This window comes from Enhydra lutris, unplaced genomic scaffold (assembly GCF_002288905.1).
Source record: "Enhydra lutris kenyoni isolate GAN:26980312 unplaced genomic scaffold, ASM228890v2 scaffoldscaffold15, whole genome shotgun sequence".
In the NCBI taxonomy this organism is placed as follows: domain Eukaryota; kingdom Metazoa; phylum Chordata; class Mammalia; order Carnivora; family Mustelidae; genus Enhydra; species Enhydra lutris.
This window is the reverse complement of record NW_019154099.1, coordinates 25,928,687-25,948,320: the sequence shown is the minus strand read 5'-3', so window position 1 is coordinate 25,948,320 and position 19,634 is coordinate 25,928,687. Positions and strand designations below refer to the sequence as shown.

General features: G+C 33.1%; 1 protein-coding gene across 2 annotated transcripts in view; it reads left to right on the top strand.

The window, feature by feature from the left end:
• LOC111147077 (kelch like family member 1) overlaps positions 1-19,634 on the top strand; it is a 388,136-nt gene that overhangs the window by 236,175 nt on the left and 132,327 nt on the right. For both annotated transcript variants that reach the window (XM_022502961.1, XM_022502960.1), the window contains one exon: positions 12,968-13,154. In XM_022502961.1, coding sequence (XP_022358669.1) covers positions 12,968-13,154 — 187 coding nt within the window. The remainder of the gene's footprint in view (positions 1-12,967; positions 13,155-19,634) is intronic.

Sequence of the window (19,634 nt, the reverse complement as noted above, 5' to 3'; positions counted from 1 at the left end):
TGAAAAAGTGACTGTGAGCAGAAACAGAAGAAATGAGGGAAAAATAAAATAGATATGAGGCAAAAGAGTGTTCCAGGAAGAAGGAACTGCAAAGAGGCCAAGGTAGAGTTCTTGGGGCAGGGTGGCAGGGGTGTGGACGATGAAGTCAGAAGTGTTCAGGAGATAGATAATGTAAGGCTTAGATGCTCATAGGGAGTTTAGCTTTTATGCTAACTATGGAAAGCCACTGCAGGATTTTGAGCAGAGAAAACATGTACTCTGTTTTTTTTTTTTCTTATTTTTTATTATGGAAATATTCAAACATTTGAATTCAAAAGTAGATAGTAACTCTATCTTAAAAGGAGAATTCTAGCTGGTGCCTGAAAAAATAAACTATATAATAGTGCAATAGCTAAGATCCCAGCAGGAGATCAAATTTACCCAAAATGATTCATATGAAGAGATGTTAATGAAGGCACTACTTACAGAGGTGTGGCCAGTGTTCAGGAAATGAACAGAGGATGTTGAAGACTCAGGGAACCTGAACCAAGGTGATGATGGAGGAAATCTTACTACATAGTTCAGAAAGATCAGAGCTATGGCAGAGTGGCTGCCCTACTTGAGTTGTAGTCATAAAGAGACAGCCACATCATGCAGAGAGTAGGAAAGAAATATACTTATATTCATTTCCACCACCTGACTTTCTGGTTTAAGTCCCATTGGCTGGAGCTAGCCAAAAGCAAATCAGCAAGGGAGGCAGGTGATGCTGTTCCAGAAGGTTCAGCTTCACAAGGAATGGAACTGGACAGAGAATAGTGCAAACTGAATGACAAGGAAGCAGATGAAAATAACCAGCACTAAAAGGGCAGACTATAAGCACGTACACTAGTCAGGAGGTTTTATAATTGTCCAAGTGAGGATGTTAGCTTGTCCCGGGCTTGTAGTAGTAAATATATTCTAGACATATCTTGAAGGTTACATACTACAGTTATGTCCAGTGGATTTGATGTGTTGAATGAAAGAAAAAGAGGATTCGTAAGAACATTAGAGTTATATGATTACAAGGCTGGCTTCATATATAAGGATGGAAGTTTGATGGATGGATGGATGGATGGATGGATGGATGGAGATTGAAATAAATACAGAGACAAGAGAGAAATATTTTATTAAGAATAGATTCTCCCTGAACAGTGTATTTTGAATAAATGTCATTAGTTTGGATTCTGCTTGACTTCCTTTCATTCCTCTGTACCTTTTTTCTTGAAATAGCCTTTATTATTTTCCATGCCTGGCAAATAGGCACTTATTTTATTGATTTGGTTTAAAGAAGGCACTCTGTTGTAAGTATTTCTTTAATATGTAGCACACAGTTAAGCATATCTTCTTATTTCCTAGAGTACTTTGTCCATGTCTCTTGTTTCTTTTGACTACCTTCACCGATTTCTCCCACCATCTTCCCCCACCTCTGGCAACCACTAATCTGTCCTCTGTATCTATGAGTTTGGTTTTTGTTTGGTTGGTTTTTTATGTGTGTGTGTTTAAGACCTCACATATTAGTGAAATCATACAGTATTCGTCTTTGTCTTTGTGACTCATTTCCCTTAGCATAATGGGCTCAAGGTCCATCTATGTCGTCACAAATGGCAGGATTTCCTTCTTTCATAGAGATGAATATATCCTTACATATATACATATAACATCTTCTTTATCCATTCATCTCTCAATGGACACTTAGGTTGTTTCCATGTCTCCACTATTATAAATAATGTTAATGCTGCAGTGACTATGGGGGTGCAGATACTCTCTCAAGTTAGTGTTTTTGTTTTCTTTGGATAAGGACCCAGAAGTGGAATTGCTGGATATGGTGAATAACACTTTAAACAATTATCTTCCTGTACATCTACACATTAACTGATTAATGCTGCTTCATGAAATGACTTTCAACTGCTATGCAAGTCTAGGAGGGTTATATGTAAGGAAAAGAAGAAGAGTGAATGGTTTAATGATTCCTGTTTTGAAAAAGTCAACCGACTGAAAACTGGGATGTTGGATACAGATATAACAAGCTTCTCAGAACAACATTATATACTTTTGCTTAGCTGTGAGTACTAGAAAATCATAACCATATGCTCCATTATATTTATAAATTGTATTATATATTACTCCATTATAATATAAATTATATTGTGAATTATCAAAGTTTAGGAATAGATACATTATTTTTTTGCATACTCCAAAGGGTCTGACATGGGATTTGACACATTTCAATTATTTTAATACCCTTAATATTAATATTCATGTTTATACTTTCCCTTATCCTTGAAGTTTGTTCAATAAAATGTTTGAACAACTCATTTCATACCTAAACTTTAGAAACTCCACAGGCAGAGTGTATGCACAGTGGAATTAGCTTTACTTGGGAGAATTATTTTAATCCCTTATTGACTTGCAAGATGCATCCGCCCTGATGTTTTCACAGGAACGTATTGCACTGATGATGATCAAAAGAGGTATGTTGGACTTTGATCAGAGTAAATCTAAGGAAAGCTGGAAATCTGCAAATATGCAGTGATTATAATTCTTCCTCCATCTTCTTTTAGTGGAAGAAGGGAAGTGAAATACTGACTCATACCTTATAATTAGTGTGAGAGAAATAGAAAGATTTTTATTTAAGAAAATTGAGACAGTGCTAAAGCAAAATAAAAATTTAATACTGTGCACGTTATTATAATAGAAATCAGGAGATCTAGTTTTGCAGAGTAAACTAAATATGGTCCCTTTGATTGCTTTCCTGCAGATATGTGTCAAAGAACTTCCAGAAGCATCATTTGCTTCTTACCATCAGCATTAACTACTCTGAGACAGAACAGGGAGAAGCAGGAGAATTTTCAATCTTTCTAGTAGCACCAGATGCTCTTTATAGGCTTAAGACATTTACTTCTTTTTGGATATTGTGTGTAGGCCACTCACAGATTTATCCCTCTCAATGAAAGTATACTTTAAAATGACCCTTACACTTAGTGCTTTGTGCTTGTTAACTATGGTTAGTCAGGAGACATTGTGTCATCAATTACCTTCTTGAAAAATAGGGTGACAAATAACAGAATTTTAGAAAGAGAGACTCCTCCAGATTTTACCTTTAAAATTCAAGTAAATACAGTTAATATTTAAGAATGAGACAGCTACCTATAAAACCGTAAAAACAAGATAAAATCAGTATATTTTTCTCCTGGCAATTACTAAGTATAAGCAATAGAATACCAAATAATGAATTAAGGAAATTACAGATCAAATCTAAGTCCTAAGGAAATACATTTATATATGAAAAGACAGAAAAAACTTTTGAAAGTTCACTGAAAGCACAGATAAAACAAGAACACTCAACTGAGACTCAGATCCGAGATGAAAAATCACATTACATTTAAGATGTAATAAAGAAATTGCTCTTGTGGGGGATAGTGAATAGAACAGCCTTAACAAAGCAGAAGGTTGTTCTGGAGGTATAGTGAGAAATGAGCCTATACTTGGTGTTTTAAGTTATGTTAGGAAATGCTTTCAACTGTAATGCAAAGAATTAAAACAAGACAATAAGAAGTAAGTGATGAAGGTATATGTTTTAGGACACTATGTGGGAGTAATCTGAATTCTGCATATGATTTCTTATGCCACATAAATGAATTAAACTTTTTAATCTTTCTCAGGGTGCCTGGGTGGCTCTGTCCTTAGCTTCTGCCTTCAGCTCAGGTCATGATCCAGAGCCCCTGCTGGGTGGGGAGCCTGCTTCTCCCTCTCGCACCCCCACTGCTTATGTTCTCTCTTTCATTGTCTCTCTGTGTCAAATAAATAAATAAAATCTTAAAAAAAATTTTTTTTTGATCTTTCTTAAAAATTCAGAAAAGAGTTAATATCATCTGGCAAAGTGGCTTTTGGAAGGAGAAGGGAATTGTGGAATGGAAGGATCTTAGGCAGTATTATAATAATAATATTTGATGACTCTTTGGAATGGGCTTGACTAAGAACATAAACTTTTCTAAATAGAATTATCAGTGGATTAAGTCTTGATTGAATTATCAAGGGGTCTCAGTAAGAAAGACACATTTTGAGAATATTTATTCACATACTGTATTTTCCAACATTTTGAATCCATTTAAATAGAAATAGCTTAAAACAGAAGTACAGGTAAAGAAATACTATAATCCCTCAACAAAAATTAGAAGGCATAAGTCAATATTAGAAGAAGAATGGCAATGCTAAAGAATAAGTTCAGATTTAAGTGTGGAGTTTGAACTGTCAGTGGAACATCCAAGCTCAGTGCTTCTTGGTTGGAAATCAAATGCTTCTTGGTTAAGAGTTAAATCACCTTACGGTAATGTCCAAGAGCCCGAATTATTTGTGTAATAGAGTTTTGCTATTGACTATGACTGGAAATAAGCATGCCATCAGCTGAGTCTGGGATAAATTATTTAGAAACATAGATGTTTTGTTGGTTGTTAAGCAAAGATGTTTTTGAAAGACCATAAATATGTATGAAGGTGATTAATTTATGCATGTAATTTGAGATGTGATATTGAATATATTCCTGCCTATACATTATATATTTTCAAACCTCAATACTAGATGTGTTGTTTAAAATAAATTAATAGATACTCTAATTAGAGTAAGTGATTGATCACTTAAATAGTTATCGAGCAATTCCTAGGAGCCTGTAAACTTGTTAGTGGAATTCAACAAGGGGTGGCAGATATTTTTTTTCTGGTTTCTTACAAATTTATGACTAGCATGCATATGAAGCCCTTAAGTAACTATACAGATGTCAACTCATTAAAGTCTGACATGACCGAGAAAAACAAATTGTGTCGATTGTGGCCAGAACATGAGGGAAATCCTCATGGAAGTAATAGAATGTACACTGGACTCTAAAGATTGGGTCATATTTTGATAGAAGCCCCAGAGGGAAAAAGCATTACTAATATTACTTTGAAAAAGGTTAGGATCCATTAGGACCAGAGGAAAGAGGTCTGAAAAGCTAAACGATGAAATACAGAAAAAGACACATGAGGTATCTTGGAGAGTGAATGAATAGCTAAAATGGGTTGTATTTTTGGCCTGCTAGTCTGAAGATATGATATAATGTCCTGGAAGCAATAAAAAACTAATGCAAGCTTTAGAATATAGCTAGACATGGGTAAATTAACAAAAGTGTTCTAAGAGGTGGGGAGGAGGATAAGCTTGAGTAGAACTGATTAGTGGTGAGAGAGGTCACAGGTATCTGGGAGCTATTATAACACCTGGCACAGAATAGGTGCTGACTACATATTTGCTAAGTGAATGAATGAATGATTGAATATGTATAAGGTCCAGAACCTACCTAGGATGCAATGAAATTTTTCTGGGGGAAGATGATGTTCATGCAGGGCATATAATCACTTATTTCAGTTTTAGAAATTTTGAGCTTTCAAACTACCTTTAGAATAGCCAATCTATGTTAAATAACTAAAAGTTAATTATAAATTAGCAGCATTAAACCCCATCTCATTTGTCACTAATAACTACCATCATTTGAGTTAATTTTATGATCTCTACTCATTGTGATTATGTTATTATTCTTCTTTATTTGTACTGTCAGTTCAGCCAAATATTTTTCATCTCAAGGAATCAAATATTCAGAATTCAAAATTTTCTGTATTCAGAATAAAATTTATGAACCTCATCCTTATTTTGCAGGTGCTTTCTTTTTGTTCCTCAAATATCTGAGCAGGAATTACTCAGATGTACCTGATGGTAGCATGAACATGTCAGTAATTTGTATTTTCATTTTGAAATGGCAGTACAGGAGGAGACTTGAAAAGCTAGCTACACTGTACCTGCTTTCTCATTTATTTAAAAATATAAATAATATCTTCAAGGAGTTTAGTCAGAACAGTGATTTTGCCAGTAGAAAGGATGAGAAGATATTTCTGTCTCTTAATATGTCATGATGCTATCCTTTGCCAAAATTCCTTTCAATGGATATAAATGGGATTTTAAATGTACTTTAAGGACCTATCTACGCATGTCAATGAGTTTCTTTCAGGCTTTAGATTGATATCCTGGCTAGAGCTGAGTTAGTTCCTCTTGTGGAAGGTTAGGCTGTTCCAGTCCTCGCATATACTCAAATTGCAGCTGTCAAGGTGTTGTTAGCATTGGTGCACCAACTAATTTATATTCCCAGTTGTCAAAGGAGTTGTCCAGTTTCTTCCATCTATGTCTCTGAAAATCTATCTGAGAGAGAGGAAATATACAGAAAACCTCTCTAGGCATGAGGCAGTTTATATCTTCTCTTGCAATACAGAACAACTCTACCTGGGAACTCCTCGTTTATTACGCTGCTACAGAGTTCTCTGATAATTTAACTCTCTCCGTTCACTGGCACCGTATACTGACAATTCAACAGGCTCTGGGCTTAGGTAGCACTGAGAGTGCTCATTAAATCACTGTTTCTCTTTTGAGAAACCATTTAATAAAAATACCTGAAAATTTATTGTCTCAGACCTATTTATAAGATATTAAAGTAGAAAATCATTTTTTCTTGCAGCTTATGGCATATGATAATATTTTATCATTTGTCCTATTCATTCTGTCAAGCAGAGAACTTGAAAGACCATGTATGAAACTGTCACTTGTTCTTTAAGGACTGTCACTTCTAATAGGAATCAATTTTGTTTTATAGATTCAGATTCTGTGAGTAGATTTTTTTAGCACAACACCCAGTAGCAAAATAAAAGTTTGAAATATTATGAAATACTGTGCAGTGTATGAAATTTTGTCACACTGTTATGAATGTGAGACTGCTTTCATAACCCTGATAGCCCAAGGATATAGTGTTAGAAGAGTTAATACTTCCTTTGGTCCACAGTAAGTCTAAATTTTTCTTACTTTAGGTGTTTTTCCATTATTGCATATTCCATATTCCATATTCCAATGGACTCCCTGACCAGACGAAAGGTACAGATGTGTTTGCTATCCTTTGTACAGATCCTGTTAGTCACCTTGCCTTTCAAATTATGTCTCCATTCATGCAGTATTACTCTTCCTTAAGAAACATCTTACAATATAGATATTTTTCTTGTTTTCAGTCATTAACATGACAGGAGTATAACGCTATAATTTCTATCTCCTAAATAGAACTATTTTATGATATTTTTAAAAGTCTGTCGAGATTCCTTAAGAAATTAAAAATAGATCTACCCTATGACCCTGCAGTTGCTCTACTGGGTATTTACCCCAACGATACAGATGTAATGAAAAGAAAGGCCATCTATACCCCAATGTTCATAGCAGCAATGGCCACAGTCACCAAACTGTGGAAAGAGCCAAGATGCCATTCAACAGATGAATGGATAAAGAAGATATGGTCCTTATATACAATGGAATATTATGCCTCCATCAGAAAGGATGAATATCCAACTTTTATATCAACATGGACGGGACTGGAGGAGATTATGCTGAGTGAAATAAGTCAAGCAGAGAAAGTCAATTATCATATGGTTTCATTTACTTGTGGAACATAAGGAATAACACGGAGGACATTGGGAGGTGGACAGGAAAAGTGAGTTGGGGGAAATCGGAGGGGGAGATGAACCAGGATAGACTGTGGACTCTGAGAAACAAACTTAGGGGAGGAGAGTGGGGGTGTGGGGGTTGGGTGAGCCTGGTGGTGGATGTTAAGGAGGGCACGTACTGCATGGAGCACTGGGTGTGGTGCATAAGCAATGAATGTTGGAACATTGAAAAAAAAATTAAATTAAATTAAATTAAAAAAATAAAATAAGACAGAAATCACCCAGAAAAAAAGTCTGTAATGCAAATTTTTATAATATAAATATTTTGATTTTTGCTATAAAATTAGAATACTACACACTTTATGTAATAAGAGTAGGTCATGCAGCTCAAACAAATTCATGCATTTGATTTTGTTTGCTTGTGATATAAGAAAGTTATTTACAATGTTAGAGAAGTATCTATACATACAAGTTAGTGCAGAGAATCATGACAAAGATTCTAACCAACAGAGTATCTTCTTTGACATATTAAGGAAAAATATAAAGATAGGAGACAATTTTTTTTTCTGAATTATATGACAATTTATTCTATTTTCTTATTGGAAGGTTGGAAAAACAATGCAAACTCTAGATACTTGAATAATGCATTCCATTTTCATGAAGCAATACTTTTTTAGAGTCATAATTTCCAATGTATTGCAAGGATTTGAAGTAAATTCGTATAAATACTCTTGGAAAACTACATTTTGATGAGTATCTATGTGTAACTATATGGGATTAAAACATTTATCAATATTTTCATGTTGCTAAGTGTGGCTATTTTAAGCACGTGGTTGAATTTCTCAAGACATCAACAACCAAATTATTGGTATTTTAATGACAAATGTAATGGCCACTTTTAAGAAATAGTGTTTTAATAATTGAATTTCATTTTTCCCCCCCAAAGTGTAGTTAGTAATAAAGCCAATGAAACTTTACAAAGAGTATGCAAAAAGACAATAGCAATGTTTTAACACACACAATTGCAAAGAACATATCTAATCAAAATTCATGACATTGCTGGGAACTGGAATGCGCTCTAACAAAGTTATTGTTGAGAATTCTAGGTATAAATGGATAAATAATTCTTATTTTTCATATTAGTCAATTCTGAATATCATACATGTTTCTTGACCATGTTCTATTCTATTCTAAAGGTTTACCCTTTAACTTGCAGATCATTATTTAGTCCCAAGGAAAACCTGCCAAGGTGAGATAGGGAGTCAGGACATATTTGCAAAGTGACTGCCTCACTGACATAGATCAACTCATTAGAATTTTATGTAATGTTGTTAATAAACCCTATGCTGTCCTTCTTATTGAGTCTCAGGATATTTTGATTTCTTTTTTTTTTTCAAGATTTATTCATTTATTCATTTGACAGACAGAGATCACAAGCAGGCAGAGAGAGGAAGGGAAGCAGGCTCCCCGCTGAGCAGAGATTCCCAATGCAGGGCTTGATCCCAGGACCCCCGGGATCATGACCTGAGCTGAAGGCAGAGGCTTTAACCCACTGAGCCATCCAGGCACCCCAATATTTTGATTTCTTATATATCTTCTGGTTGACAAAATATTTTGAACATTATTATTGGGAGAGATTAGTATCTTTCCTTGAGGTTTAATACACAATTTATGATATAGTCAATGATTATTCTAAGTATAAAAACATACTAAAAGTGAAGACTTTATGAAACATCCAAGAATTTTTTTTTTTTTAAAGATTTCATTTATTTATTTGACAGACAGAGATCACAAGTAGGCAGAGAGGCAGGCAGAGAGAGAGAGGAGGAAGCAGGATCCCCGCCGAGCAGAGAGCCCGATGTGGGGCTCAATCCCAGGACCCTGGGATCATGACCTGAGCTGAAGGCAGAGGCTTTAACCCACTGAGCCACCCAGGTGCCCCCAAGAATTTTTTTAATTGTAAAATAAATTATATTATGATTATTATTGATTGGAGGGGTATTGGTTTTTGTATCCTAGATAAAAAATCTAATTTGCAGACAACTGTTATATAAATTCTTATGTGTAAACATGAATATGTTTCTAAGTAGTATATAATTTTTGAAATATATCGATATATTTTCCAAATTTGAGTGGCAAAGGAGCTGTCACAATAGTTTAGATTTCATTAAAATTGAAGAATATAAAAAAAGTATTTTTCCTTTGATAAGGAAGAGCAATAATTGTGTGAATCTTAGATTACTGCAGGAAATCTAATGATAGTTCAAATTTAAAAGATAGCTTAACCATTTTATTTTTCTGAATTTGTGTCTTAATTTGGGCTGTAATGGTAATGCTAAAAAGTGTTGAGGAGGAGATGAAATATAGACACAGTCATACTATCTATAAGCAATAATAATAATTTGAAAATACACAAAAATAAGTAAAAGCAATTATGAAAAATTTAATTTCTTTCAAAATAAAAAAATAAACTTTAAAAATTGTCAAATGATTAGGGGTATGCTAAAATTAAGAAATTTTGTACAATGTTATGTTACTTAAAGGAAAAAAAATTTAAGTACAGAATAGCTTGGTTATTTTATAGAATTCAATTATAAATTTTAGTTTTATTTTGTATATCTTCCTTGTCATACTTTGAAATAATTTATAATATTTTTCATTATGCATACATCTATGAACATTGAGCAATTAATTTCCCTTTAAAAAGTATTATTTGAAACTATTATAAATAATGATACTTATTATTATTAATATAATTATTAATATATATTTATTAATATATAATATTATAAATAAGAATATAAATAAGGTTGACTGTCCTCTGATACTGTATTTTGGCAAAATTCCTTAAATTTTCTTTTACAATTACCTACTTTTAATGAAAAATTTGAAAGAATCCTTATTTATTTCTGCATTATGCATTTAGAAACATATAGATATTTAGCCATTCAAGTAAGTAATAAAATTATATTTTTAAGGTTGGCTTTATCATGTTGCACATTCTGTTAATCTATGTCCATTTTATATATATAAAAAAAAGAACCAGGAAAAGTTAGAAATATTTCAGTGTCTAATGTGACTTTTCTTAGAAATCAAAACTGTATTTAAAAACTAATCTTTTAAAATTAATTTAATATTAATCTATTGTCTTAAGGTTTTCTGAAGAAATAAAAACTATAAGCCAACATCAGTGACCTTTTTGATATACAGGACTACAAGAATTCACAAGACCGAAACTTTATAAAAGATACAACTTACTAAACAGTTTTATATTTTGGTAATCCTAAACTGTTTATTAAAAATTATAACTTCGAACCCATACAACTAATGTGCAAATTTTTTAAACTTTAAAATAAAAAAATAACCCAAGTCTTGTATTTATTTAAATATTATACTAACCTTATTTTTAACATGGTGAAAAAATATAAAAGAAGCCATAGAGGTATTTTTAAGTTAAAACAAATCCACTCTAATTAGTTCAAAGAGTCATCTACATATTGGGACTACTGTATGAACTCCTTTTAATGTAAGTGACATTATGTACCCATAGGTCAAACTTATAAAATATTTCCATCTATGCCATGAATCTATTTATCTAAAGCCTAAACCCTTACGCAAACTTCCAATTAAACTCATTATGAGTTATAGTTTTCCAAGAAAAAAAATACAGAAATGAAGCACATATCTTTTGAATTTTTTTTTTCCAATTTTTTTTCTATTTTTACCCCTTCAATTTTGTATTTAACTGTTTATCTGGATAAGATATTCCTAGAGTGTGCTGCTAAGAATAGTTTCTTATGATCAACTAATCCCATTTCTCCAAAAAGGTGTAAAAGGGAGAGAAGAAGAGAAAAATGATGGGAGCCAAGTTCAGCCATATATACATTTATCACCAGAAAACCTAAATGTTTTCCTTTTAAGGAGAGGAAAAGGTTTATATGTAGATCAAACAGACTTTGATACCCAGATGACCAAAAGTCATATTAAAATACTTTTTTTTCTTTTACTTTATAAAGATCACTAGGATCTTATTGGAAATAGATATTCTCTTGGGCGGTTATTTTTTTTTTTTTAAGTTACTAAAAGAGTAAAATAGTAGTCCTTAAAAAAAACAAAAAGAAAAAAAAGCCCATTAGAGATCTCCTATCCTATTCCATAACATTAAAAAAAAAAATTCTTTTTCTTGTTTAGTGTTTAGAATGAAAGTGGGTAAGATGGCAACTAAGATTTCAGTATGTAAAAAACGCAATGAAGCCAAGAATTTAGTTGAACATCTTCCCTTCTATATTCCAAAGTATTTTGGTAGCTCTAATACATTACATTCCCATTCAGCCTCAAAGGTATTGTTCTTTCTCACATGTTACATTCGTTATTTTCTGTGTTTTTATGTTCTTCTTGTCAACTCCAACAATGTATGCATCACAATGGCTGAATAAATTTACTTAATTAAGGTTAAAATGTGAAATCTAATTATTTAGTTATATGCTGCTATCATATATTAACTTACTCATTAAATACATATTTGTGTCCAGATGTGGTAAAGTTTCTTATCAATGTGGATGAAAAGGTCAGTGTATTAATATTAAATTTTCAGCTTCTTAATTTTCTAAATTTATGTGACAGATTTAACTGTCACTTGAAATGAAACATTCATTCATGAAGAAAGAGAAAGTGATCCTGAAAGAATCCAGAAAAAAAGAGAGTCTAAAGAAAAACAGAAGAGGAGGAAAAGAAAAGATGTTTTGTATGTGCTCAAAGAAATGTACACAAAAGAATCTGGGGGGATGAAACCCTGGTGTAGCAAAACAGACACATACTACAGCTTCAAACAGCTGATCTCACTCTATTCCTCCCTCAGGGGCTGGATTTTTGGTATAAAAGTTCTTAATTTCATTATTGGAAACTTTACCTTGTCTACTATACTACTTTCCATCTGCTTACATCCTTAAAGAGATAAGAATAATTGTTTTCATTTTTATTGATTTTTTTTAAATTTAAAAAGGGTTTAAATTATATCTGGAATATCTTAAAATGAATAAATGAAATTTACGAAGGTTGTTACCATGAATTAGTTAAAGGTTATTTTTTAATTTCCTTTGCTGTACAGGTTTATGGCCAACATAGCCAACTATATTCAATTTATAAACAGGTTTCTTAAGAGGAAAAGGAATGGAAAAAATGATTTCTGGAAGTTCCTTTAAACTCTGTGTCATAAAATGACAATAAATAGTATTGAATAGAAAATAAAATCCATTCTGCTTCTCATGGAAGGTCTTCCATTATACTCATTTATTTTTATTTATCAATGTAATTAGTTGTTATTACATTCTTCATCCCTCTCAATACATGGGTAATATCACAGGCATTAAGCTTCTAATTTTAACTACTGATGTCATATACTCATTCCTATAAAAACATTATTGACAGTGATTATGTATTATTCACAGATACTGGCTGACCTAGAAAACCATGCATTATTTAAGAATGATCTGGAATGTCAGAAGCTGATTCTGGAAGCAATGAAGTATCATCTATTGCCAGAAAGAAGAACTTTAATGCAAAGTCCAAGAACTAAACCTAGAAAATCTACTGTTGGAACTCTGTATGCAGTAGGAGGAATGGATAACAACAAAGGTATACAATTCTTCATCTCTATATAATATACACCCTGTATCATACCATGGCATGATCTTAATACTGTAATCTGTATAATACCAACGAAACTCACATGTTTTCTATGTTAAGATTTAATATTAAGGGAAAAATCCAAATAACACCTCTTATTTTCAGTCTGTGTTTGCTGCTTCTGCTTATTATTCATCTTTAAAGCCTTTATCTCTTGTGCATTATGGGCCAGACTTCATATGAAATGAAATGGGGATTTAAAGCACTTACAAAACACAGGCCAAATAATGTGTTGGATATATTGACAACTGTATTTCAATTCCAAGCAAAGAAAATGTAATGTGCCAGTCACATGCTGGCCGAGAGCAATATTATGAAGAACAGAGTTTCTTTTGAGGCATTTAAAATCTCATATGTAAGCCCAACAAATAAATAGACAACTAAACATAGTGGCAGTTATACTTCAGAAACTTAATGGTGATTACCAATTAGGCCCTTCAGAAGGAAGTGAATGATTCATTTAAAAGTTGAACACATACATTTGAAGGTTTCATTCTTACTTTTCTATAGTTCATGGAAAACGTTCCATGAATATTTGTCTTCAGCTTGTCTTATGTGATACACAAGACAAATACAACTGCCATACGTTTGTGTCTGGTAAGTGATATAATTATCTGCTCTCTCTCTCTCTCTCTCTCTCTCTCTCTATATATATATATATATTAGGATTTTTTAGGATTTTTTAGGATTTTTATTTGAGAGAGAGAGAGAGAAAGAGAGAGCATGAGCTGGGGGCAGGTGGAGGGTGGAGAGGGACAGGGAGAAACAGACTGTCTGCTGAGCAGGGAGGTAGATTGGAAGTGGGGTCCATCCCAGGACCCTGAGCCAAAGGCAGACTCTTAACTGACTGAGCCACCCAGGTGCCCTAATCCACAATATACATAGTTGACAACAACAGATTATACATACATGTTTGATCTCTATTGAAGAACTTTGTTATTAAAGAAATAGAAGGAAACAACAAGGGATGCCTGGGGGTCTCAGTCATTTAAGCCTCCAACTCCTGGTTTTGACTCAGGTCATGGTCTCAGGGTTCTGGGGTCAAGCCCCACCTTCAGGTCTATGCTCTGTGCTCAGCGGAGTCTGCTTGTCCCTCTCCCTCTGCCCCTCCCATACTCTCTGTGTCTCTCTCTCTCTCTCAAATAAATAAATAAAATCTAAAAAAATAAAAATAAAAAAGGAAGCAACTAAACTTACTTCACCATTGTTAAGTGAGATCCCAATATAACAGCTAAAAGAAAACACTTTAAGTGATTGATAGGGAAAGACATATAATTCCATGTTTTTGTCTGTCATGAAGATACCTTGTGGCCTTTATGTGGTTTTCACTAGTCTAATTTTTTGAGAAGTTTACTTTCTGTTTACTGGGACATTGATTTTTAGTAATCATCACATTAAATGAGCACTAGAGAATTTCTATTTCCATTTACATATATTTTGTATATACGATATCTATGTTATATATTATGTATATATAAAACTGTCAGTTAAAAGGGGTAAATAATTTGTTGCTTTAGGAAGAAGGGAAATGGCTTCATCTCTCTTTCCCTCCTTCTCTCCCTCCATTTTTTGCTGATCCTATAATATATGTCATTACATAAAAGAACATGTCAGACATTTTCAAAAAGTGTGGTTCAAATCCCTTTTTTTAAAGTGGTGAAATAGAAAATATCAGGTACAAATCTGATAAAAATCATTAGAACATATACTAAAATTCTGAAGAAATTTTTCAAGCTAAGACAACAAATCTAGTAACCGATACCCATGTTGTCCTTATGACAGTAATAAATATCAAATGACATACACCACATGACATAGTCATCTCTTATAGCAGAAGAATGCAAACTTTATTTTAACATTATAATATGTTCATTGTATCTGTAAAAATAAATACCCTGATTTCCATGGCTTTCAATAAATATACACAAGTCTCAGATTTTATAAATGGTAGTGGTTTTATAATAGTTACCAAATTTTAAAGTCAAATGAGTGAAATTCATTTTGAAAGAAACTGTATTCTACAGGAAGAATGCCCATACAAGATCAATTCCACTTGTAAATCTGCACATAATATTTTTTTTTTCTAAAGAAAAAAAAAAAAGGGCAAGAAGAGAAGAAAAAGGGGAAAGGAGTAGGAGGGGTAGGAAGAGGATGAGAAAGAGAAGGTAGAGGAAGAACATTTATTGAATCTGGCTTGCCTTTAATTAGTAGTGAATAATAAGCATAAATTAAAATGGACAAAATTACTATGCTATTAGAGAACCAAAGAACATGACTAAATTTGAATTTTTAAATCTGGTGACTTCAAATTGTTGTAGCACGAAAGAATATGAGACTATGGAGTCTACTGGGTTAACCTGTTGCCAGCGTTTGAATTTCTCAGTGCAGTTTTTTTTTTAATTATCTTTCTTAGGGATTCCGAGTCTCACTCTAGAATTGAGTAATACCAACAATTTAGTTATTGTTGCACATATTCAATAAGTTAGAGGCTTAAAAGAATGTGATAATATAGGAAGTCTGAACAGCTATTCCAAGTTAAATCAGCAATACAATGGAAAAAATTATTTGAAGGAACATTTAAGAAATTTCACTATATCCTTAGTCCTATGGGAATGAGATATTACTATCCCATAAACTTAGCTAAAAATCTAATACTTAATACCAAACCTCAGAGAACCCATTTTTCCTTGTGAAGCAGAAATTTATAAAAGCCCAATGTTTCAAGGGATTTAAAGAGCAAACAGAACATTTTCACAGTAATCCCTCCTATTTGTATCATGCTTTTACTGCTTTAATAGTGCTTTCTACACCTTATTAGCTTTTATCTTTAAATAGGCATTAAGATTTTATCTTAAAATTGTGTTTTCTTAGCAGGTAATGAGGAAAAGGGAATAAAATGTGAAAAAGAGAGAGAGAGAGAATAACCCAAAGAAAAACTTACAGCAAAAAGTTGAAACTTACTTGGCATGATTAATTTGAAAATTAATACAATACCTAACACTTGGTGTTTTTTCAATTATTGACATATTTATATTGTGCCTTATAAAGGGCTGTATAAACATTTTGTTGGAATTCCTCTTCAGCTAGATAATTACTAAGATTCAGATGATATCAAATGAGATAGATAAACTATAGACCCAATTCTGGCAGATCTTCCACAGACATGAAAATTCAGAGCACTGGCCTCTCCTCTCTCCCTTCTTATAATCATATTTATAGGCATTCAGTGCTGATGCAAATCTTTTGCACATCTATTTTGTGCCAGGTTCTGCATTAAGAACCTGTGTACCATGGTGAACATTATGAATATAACCCCTACCTCGCAGAGCTACCAAGTTAATCTGGGAAAACAAATAATAAACAAAATATTTACAAAATGAATGTTACAAGAAGGAAATGGCAAGTAGAATGAGTATAATGCCCTTGGAGCAGACCTGGTCTAATCTAGGAAAGTTGGAATGGAAGGATGATCTTGGTGGTAAATTCCAGACTCTAGGTATATCAAATGTGAAGGTTTCTAGTTGAGAAAAGTGACATCTTCAAAAGAAAAAAAAAAAAAAAATGGAAAGAAATCCCTTATGGCTGAATTATAGCCAGTAGGGAAATGAAAGCATGGTGGTTAGTGGAGGAGAGACACAGTGGGCTTCAGTGAGAGACTTTACAGGATCAATTCTGACTTGAAACTACAGAGGTTTTAGAAGGCTGATGATGTTCCTAGTGGAGAAAGCAGTCTTTGAAATCAGAGAGATGCCCATTCAAATCCAGGAGTTTCACTTAAAATCTCTAGTATAGGGGGGCCTGGGTGGCTTAGTGGGTTAAGCCTCTGCCTTCGGCTCAGGTCATGATTTCAGGGTTCTGGGATCGAGCCCCACATCGGGCTCTCTGCTCAGCAGGGAGCCTACTTCCCCCTCTCTCTCGGCCTGCCTCTCTGCCTACTGGTGATCTCTCTCTCTCTCTCTCTCTCTCTGTGTGTCAAATAAATAAATAAAAAAAATCCTTAAAAAAAAATCTTTAGTATACTTTACCCTTCCTCAACATTATATCCATTTCTGTAAAAATTATATTCATTAAATGAGATGAAGCATTAGATTAGACTAAAACATAACAAAGTATTCCAATATGTTTGGTACCAAAGGGACTCTTCCTAATCATGTGGAACAAGGCCAAACGGTGTAGGCACTTTGGAGACAGGAGATTATCCAAGTTCTGGGAAATAACAGTGATATGACACAGGGAAAGGAATAAGATATTCATATAAATGACATTTATATTTATATCATGTGTATGGTAAATGCCTTTTATGCTAATATGAACATTCAAAATGATGAACCAAAGAGAAAAAAGAATCAAGCCATACATAGATGTTTGTAATGTGTTTTAGAAAGTACGATTTAATTGATTTCTACAACAGGAAAATACTGAAAAATAAATCTTTAAGAACTTCGTAATTTATAGCATATTTTAAAGCCAATTAAAACATTATTATAAGAATTAATATTTGTGGGGTTCCTGGGTGGCTCAGAGGGTTAAAGCCTCTGCCTTCAGCTCAGGTCGTGATCCCAGGGTCCTGGGATCGAGCCCCGCATTGGGCTCTCTCCTTGGTGGGGAGCCTGCTTCCTCCTCTCTCTCTCTGCCTGCCTCTCTGCCTACTTGTGATCTCTCTCTGTCGAATAAATAAAATCTTAAAAAAAAAAAGAATTAATATTTGTTCTACTTTGAATTGAGAAATGAGGAGACAGAAAACTAAATATGATTTTTAAGAAGCAATAAATACAAGCTGTTTTTATAAGGAGAATGATTTTCTTTAAATGTTGTCAACTGAAATCAAATGTGGATTTAAATCAATGCAGTAAACTATACTGATCAATTTGTTGTTTTTTGGTAAGAATTTTGTTACAAATCACACAGTAATCATAAATATTTTAGAAGGTTGATTTAAAGGTAAAACTAATCACTTTCAAGTGCTTAGATTGACTTAACACTTATGTGTGATTCATGTAAACTATGAAATAAAATTTGGTGGTAGTGATTAATAAAAATATTTGCATCAAAATATTGTTATTGGATTCATATTCTGATATTGACTGATTATTAGACAATTCCTTAGAAAAAGGAATAGTTTGGTTTTGTATTGATCCAAACAGTACTTTCTTGGAGATAACTTCTTTCTACTAAAGCATGTATTGAAAATCTGAGAAATATATAATAGTATAGATAAGAAATATCGGCTTATAACTTAAGTACAATCATTATTAACAGAGTGGTATATTTCCTTTCTCAAATTTTAATGTACATGTGCGTGAGTGTGTACAGCCCTAACTATATATCTACATTTATATAGAGACATACCTATTAACATTTGTCCTCATAAAATCTCTGTGATTCTCTAGATAGGTATAACATATAAGTATATGTGAATTAATTAACCTTCTTAAAATTGTTATTCTTGTTGCTTTTACTCATTATTTATATGTGTAAGTTTATATTTTTTTCAAAGATTTTTTTTTAATTTATTATTTATTTGACAGAGATCACAAGTAGGCAGAGAGGCAGGCAGAGAGAGAGGAAGGGAAACAGGCTCGCTGTGGAGCAGAGAGCCCGATGTGGGGCTCGATCCCAGGACCCTGGGATCATGACCTAAGCTGAAGGCAGAGGCTTTAAACCCACTGAGCCACCCAGGTGCCCCCAAAGATTTTATTTATTTATTTGACAGAGAGAGAGAGATCACAAGTAAATAGAGAGGCAGGCAGAGAGAGGGGGGGAAGCAGGATCACTGCTGAGCAGAGAGCCTAATGTGGGGCTCGATCCCAGGACCCTGGGATCATGACCTGAGCTGAAGGCAGAGGCTTTAACCCACTAAGCCACCCAGATGTCCCTGTAAATTTATATTTTATTAACATTTTAAAATACATTATATCAAGAATCTTACTAATTCTTATTCACATGGAAATCCCACAGATTTTTTTTTGAGCTTAAGCTTAGTATTAAACAGTTGGTGGAATTCAATGCTTTTTTTCTGTAAATAATGCCATCATCAGCATCTGCATGCATTAGGAGTTTTTCCTAACTTTTGAGTATTCTTTATAAAGATTACAAAATGAAAAATTACTGGGTGGGAAGGTAAAGCTGTTGTAACATATGAGCTAATATCTTTCCAGAAAGTTTATAAGAATTTATAGTACCACTAAATTATAGAGTAGTGACAGTTTGTCTTCTCAACCAGTTTTTTGCCTTAAAAAAAAACTTATAAAAATTTTCTAGCATAACAATAGTAGAAAAAATTATACAATGAAAATTCCCATTTCTTGCCATTTTATTTATATTTCTCTTAAAAGTGAAAGTGAGTTTTTGTATACTGAATTTTTATGTATAAAATCATTTGTAGAATGATATAGAAGGACATATTAGTTCCTTCTTTTCTAATTATTA